The following is a 5234-nucleotide window of genomic DNA, read 5'->3' on the forward strand; positions in this document are numbered from 1 at the left end:
ACTCATAGTGACTCTGTGCACAACAGAATGAAACACTACCTGGTCCTGCACCAGCCTCACAATTGTTGTATTTGAGCCCATTGTTGCTGCCACTGTGTCAGTTCATCTTGTTGGGGGCCTTTCTTTTTATAGTTGAGCCTCCACTTTTCTAAGCATATGACTGATTCCTCCTGATAATATGTCCAAAGTACGAGAGATGAAGTCTTGTTATCCTGGCTTCTAAGGAGCATTCTGCCTGTATTTATTCCAAGGCAGCTTTGCTTGTTCTCCTGGTATCCCATGGTACTTTTCAGTATTCTTCACCTACACCATAATTCAAATGCATCAATTCTTCCATGGTCTTTCTTCTTATCCAACTTTTACATGCATATGTGGTGATTGAAAATATTATGGCTTGGGTCAGGTGCATCTTGTCCTTTAATACTTTAAAGTATTTTGCAGCAGATTTGCCTGATACCACATGTCTCAGTTTAGGAGGCTAGTAGTCCACATTCAGGGCATTAGCTCTTAGGGGAAAGCTTTCTCTCTCTGTTAGCTATGGGGGAAGGTCCTTGTCTCTTTCAACATCTGTGGACCTGGTGCCTCTTGGAGATCTCCATGTGTCGGCATCAGTCTTTCCCAGTGTCTAGGAGGTTCTCAGTCTGAAACGTTGGTTCTAAAAACTGCTTAATTTCCAGGTCTTTCTTGGTAGTAGTCTAACCTCTCCTCTGCTTGCTTCTCTGCCCTTTATTTCTTGTAAGATAAAAAGTGATGCAGACCACACATGAAGGAAACTCCTCATACAGTGGATTGGGGCTGAGACTTGAGTAAAAGTGTTGCATACCACCCTAATCCCTTTACAACTGATCGGCTTATGTAAAGATCAGAGCAGATCACATCATAAGGTCTGATTATATTATTATATAACTGTCAAACCACTGAGGATCATGGCCTATGAAGAATAACATAAATAGAGAGTACTTGTAAAGGTATGGGAGTCCTGGTTTGGCACCCTAGGATAAGCACTCAGCCATGTGGTCAGTTTGAACTGCAAGGTCAGCAGTTCAAACTCACCAGCTTCTCCTCAGAAACCCTATACAGGGTTGCTATGGGTCACAGTCAACTCAATGGCACTTAACAACAACAACAGTAAAGGTAAGAGTCCTAGTGTAAAGCTTTAGGATAAGCACTGTATTGCTAGCCACAGGGTTGGTGATTCAAACCCACCATTTGCTCCTCAGAACCCTATCCAGGGTCACTATGAGTGGGAACTGACTCTACAGCACTTAACAACAGTAACCATAAAGGTAAAGACATAAGTAAATACAAAAGTCAATATAAATGTTTTGTTTGTTTGTTTTTAACAAACTAGTTATCAGAAAGTAGAAGAGTAGGGGATACTTCTCAACTCTGTGATACTCATAATTACTTTTATACGAAAATCAGACAAAGACACCACAAGAAAAGGAAATTACAGCTATATATCCCTTATAAATATTATTGTTAGATGCCATCATAGAATTCCCATGCACAGCACTGCCCAGTACTGCACAATCCTCACAGTTGTTAGGTTTGAGCTCATTATTTCAGCCATTGTGTCACTCCATCTTGTTGAAGATTTCCCTTTTTTTTTCTTGCTGACCCTCTACTTTACCAAGCATGGTGTCCTTTTCCAGGAACTGGTCCCTCCTGATCTCTCTGTTCAAATGCCATCAGCCCATGTCCAAAGTCCGAGAGATCTAGTCTTGCCATTCTCTCTCTTTTAAGGAACACTGTGTCTGTGCTTCCTCCATCTTGTTTGTCCTTCTGGCAGTCCATGGTACTCTGAATATTCTTCACCAACACCATAATTCAAACATATCAATTCTTCTCTGGTCTTCTTTATTCATTGTCTAGCTTTCAGTGCACCTTACTTCTCAAAGTGGCATCTTAGCTTTTTAACACTTAAAGAGGTCGTTTGCAACATATTTGTCTAATACGATATATCATTTGGTTTCTTGACTGTTGCTTCCATGAATGTTGATTGTGGATCCAAGTAAAATGAAATGCTTGACAACTTTAATCTTCATGTGTGATACTGTCTATTATAGTAATTTGTGAGGATTTTTGGGTGTTTTGTTTGTTTGTTTTTTACACTGAATTGTAATCCATACTGAAGGCTGTATTCTCTGATCTTAGCAGCAAATGCTTCAAGTCCTCTTCACTTTCAGCAAGCAAGGTTGTATCATCTGCATATCATAGTTTGTTAATGAGCCTTCCTCCAATCTTGTTCTTCTTTATGTAGTCCGGCTTTCAGATGATTTGCTCAGCACACAGATTGAGTAAGTATGGTGAAAGAATACAGCTTGGAGCACTCCAATTCCTGATTTTACACCACACAAATACAAGTCAGACTGCTCATCTCATGGTCAGCAGTTCGAAACTACCAGCAGTTCTGTGGGAGAAAGATGAGGCTTTCTGCTCTTGTCAAAATTTACAACCTCGGAAGCCCTATACAGGATCACTATGAGTCAGAACTGACTCCATCCAAGGCACATCACCATGACTACCAGTATCCCCTTGTTCTGTTCAGACTACTGCCTCTTGGTTTATGTACAGATTCTTCATGGGCACAATTAAGTGTTCTGGAATTCTCAGTCTTTATAGTGTTATCCAAAGTTATGATCCATGCAGTTGAATATCTTTGCATAGTCAGTAAAACACAAGTAAACAACTTTCTGATATTCTCTGCTGTCAGCCAAGATTCATCTGACTTCAGAAATGATATCTCTCATTCTATGTCCTCTTCTGAATCCAGCTTGCATTTCTAGCAAATTCCTGCGGAAGCACATGTTTTGGAACTATCATCAGCAGGATTTACTTTACGCATTTGATGTCTATGATATTGTTCAATAATTTCCATGTTCTGTTAGATTACTTTTCTTTGGAAGGAACACAAATATGGATCTATAGTTAACCAGTAACCAGGTAGTTGCCTTCCAAATTTCTTGGCATGAACTAATAAGTGCTTCCAGTGCTCCTTCAATTTATTGAAACATTTCAGTTGATATTCTGTCAATTCCTAGAGCCTTGTTTTTCACGAATACCTCCAGTGCAGCTTAAACTTCTTTGTTTAATACCAACAGTTCTTAATTATATGCTATCTCGTGAAATGGTTGAATGTCGACTAATTCATCTGGATACAGAACTTTTTGTATTTTTTCTATCTTCTTTGATGGTTCCAACATCATTATATTTTGTCTACCGAATCTTTCAATGTTGTTACTCGAAGCTTGAATTTTTTCTTCAGTTCTTGCAGTGTGAAAAATGCTTAGCATGATCTGCCATTTTGCTTTTAAACTTAGGACTTTGCATATTTCATTATAATACCTTTCTTTGTCTTCTAGAGTTGCTCTTTGAAATTTACTGTTCAGGTTTTACTTCATATCTTCTATTTGTTTTAACTACTCTGGGTTCAAGAACATGTTTCAGAGTCTCTTTTGATATCTGCTTTGGTCTTTTCTGTCTTTTAAATGACTTTTCTGCTTTCTTCATGTGTAATGTTCTTGATGTCTTCCCACAGATTGTTTGGTCTGTGGTCATTAGTTTTCAGTGCATCAAATCTGTGCTTTAGATGACCTCTAAATTCAGTTGGAATATATTCAAGATCTTTTTTGGGTCTCATGGACTTGTTTTAATTTTCTTCAACTTCAACTTCAACTTACAGTTAATGTTGTCTGTTTCACAGTCAGCCCCTGGCTTTGTTTTGATTGATGATATTGAGCTTCTCTACTGTCTGTTCCACAGATCTAGTCAGTGATTCCTGTATATTCCATTTGATTCCTGTGTATTCCATTTGGCAAGATTCACACACTCAGTTACCATTTATGTTGTTGAAAAAGAAAAAAAAATAAATACTGATAATGAATCAATTGATATCTTGAAAAAATTCTATCATGAGATTTCCAGCTTCATTTCTATCACCAAGACCATATTTTCCAAGTACCAATCCTTTTTGTTTCCAACTTTTGCATTCCAATCACCAACAATTATTAATGCTTTTTTTTTTTTTTTTTTTTAACCAGTGTGGAATAAACAAGTTTATTGAGAACACATATCTCTGAAAACCAAAAATCTCTGAAGGGTTTTCCCCAGGATCCAGAAAGAGAACACTAAGTGCCCCCTCCCAAGAACACCTACAAAGTTGAGGACCCAGGAACTCTCAGCAGGGAACCAATAGCATGGCCCAGAAATATGTTTAGTTAAAGCACACCAACAGTGAAAAATGTTAGACTACCTGCATTGCCAAGACCTGGTATTTGTTCAAAGCAGATAGAACAAGAGAAAAAGAGAGGGGACAAAAAAGAAAAACAAAGAGAAAAATATAAATCCTGTATTGCTTTAGTTAGTATCAAGAGTGTGATATGTTGTGGTTGCTATACAAGGGTAAATCCAAAAGCATTGTTATGGTATTATAGAAACCAATAAAAGTTTATTAAACAAAAATATGAAAATATGAAGCTTTCATCTCTGGATGTGTCTTCTATCCAGGTTTGGAGACTTCTAAAGGCAGTGCTTCCATCTCTCTAATCCTTCCTCAAATAGTTCTGAGCACTTCAATTTACACCACATCTAGCTGGCAATTCTGGCATCCTCCAAGGACTTGAATTGTGTTCCTTTTAAATATATGTATTTTTAATTTTAGGAACAAAGAGAAGTAAGAATGGGCAAGACCTTAGATGGGTTAAGTTTTTCCAGTGAAATTCTGGTAGGACATGCTTCCCTCAAAGAATGAGCAAGTGAAGCATTCATCTTCAGTGCAACTTTCATGGCCTTTTCCTCACCAACGCAGCTACCATTTTCTAAAGTACTCTTTCCAATAAGCTCCCGTGATCATCCTGTGTCCTTTGAAAAAAAAAAAAATCTGTCAAGATTACCCTTTTGGAACCCCCAAAACCAATAACCATAATCTTCTGAGATGGCCTCTCTTGAATTTAACTGGCCCAGCAGATTCTCTCAGAAGCCACTGTTAGGACTGGACTTTACTCTCTAGATTTTATTGGTAAATCCAAGCCTTATCTCAGGTCATAATGAATCTTTGAGCCAGTATTTGCTTCTATTCCCTCTTGTTTTTGTTTTGTTTTGTTCAGTAATATGTAATTATTTAAACAACCAAAGGACACATTCTGCAAGCTTGCCTCCTGGCCACCAGCACCTGGCTGCCAGCACACAACCTTTCTCTTTCCGTGAATCAAGAGTCCTCAGTTGCTCTCTCT

General features: G+C 38.1%; 1 protein-coding gene across 1 annotated transcript in view; it reads left to right on the forward strand.

Moving 5' to 3' along the window:
* CCDC112 (coiled-coil domain containing 112) overlaps positions 1-5234 on the forward strand; it is a 41946-nt gene that overhangs the window by 4557 nt on the left and 32155 nt on the right. The window contains exon 2 of the mRNA XM_006870544.1: positions 4664-4726. Coding sequence (XP_006870606.1) covers positions 4664-4726 — 63 coding nt within the window. The remainder of the gene's footprint in view (positions 1-4663; positions 4727-5234) is intronic.

Source organism: Chrysochloris asiatica, unplaced genomic scaffold (genome assembly GCF_000296735.1).
Source record: "Chrysochloris asiatica unplaced genomic scaffold, ChrAsi1.0 scaffold00143, whole genome shotgun sequence".
In the NCBI taxonomy this organism is placed as follows: domain Eukaryota; kingdom Metazoa; phylum Chordata; class Mammalia; order Afrosoricida; family Chrysochloridae; genus Chrysochloris; species Chrysochloris asiatica.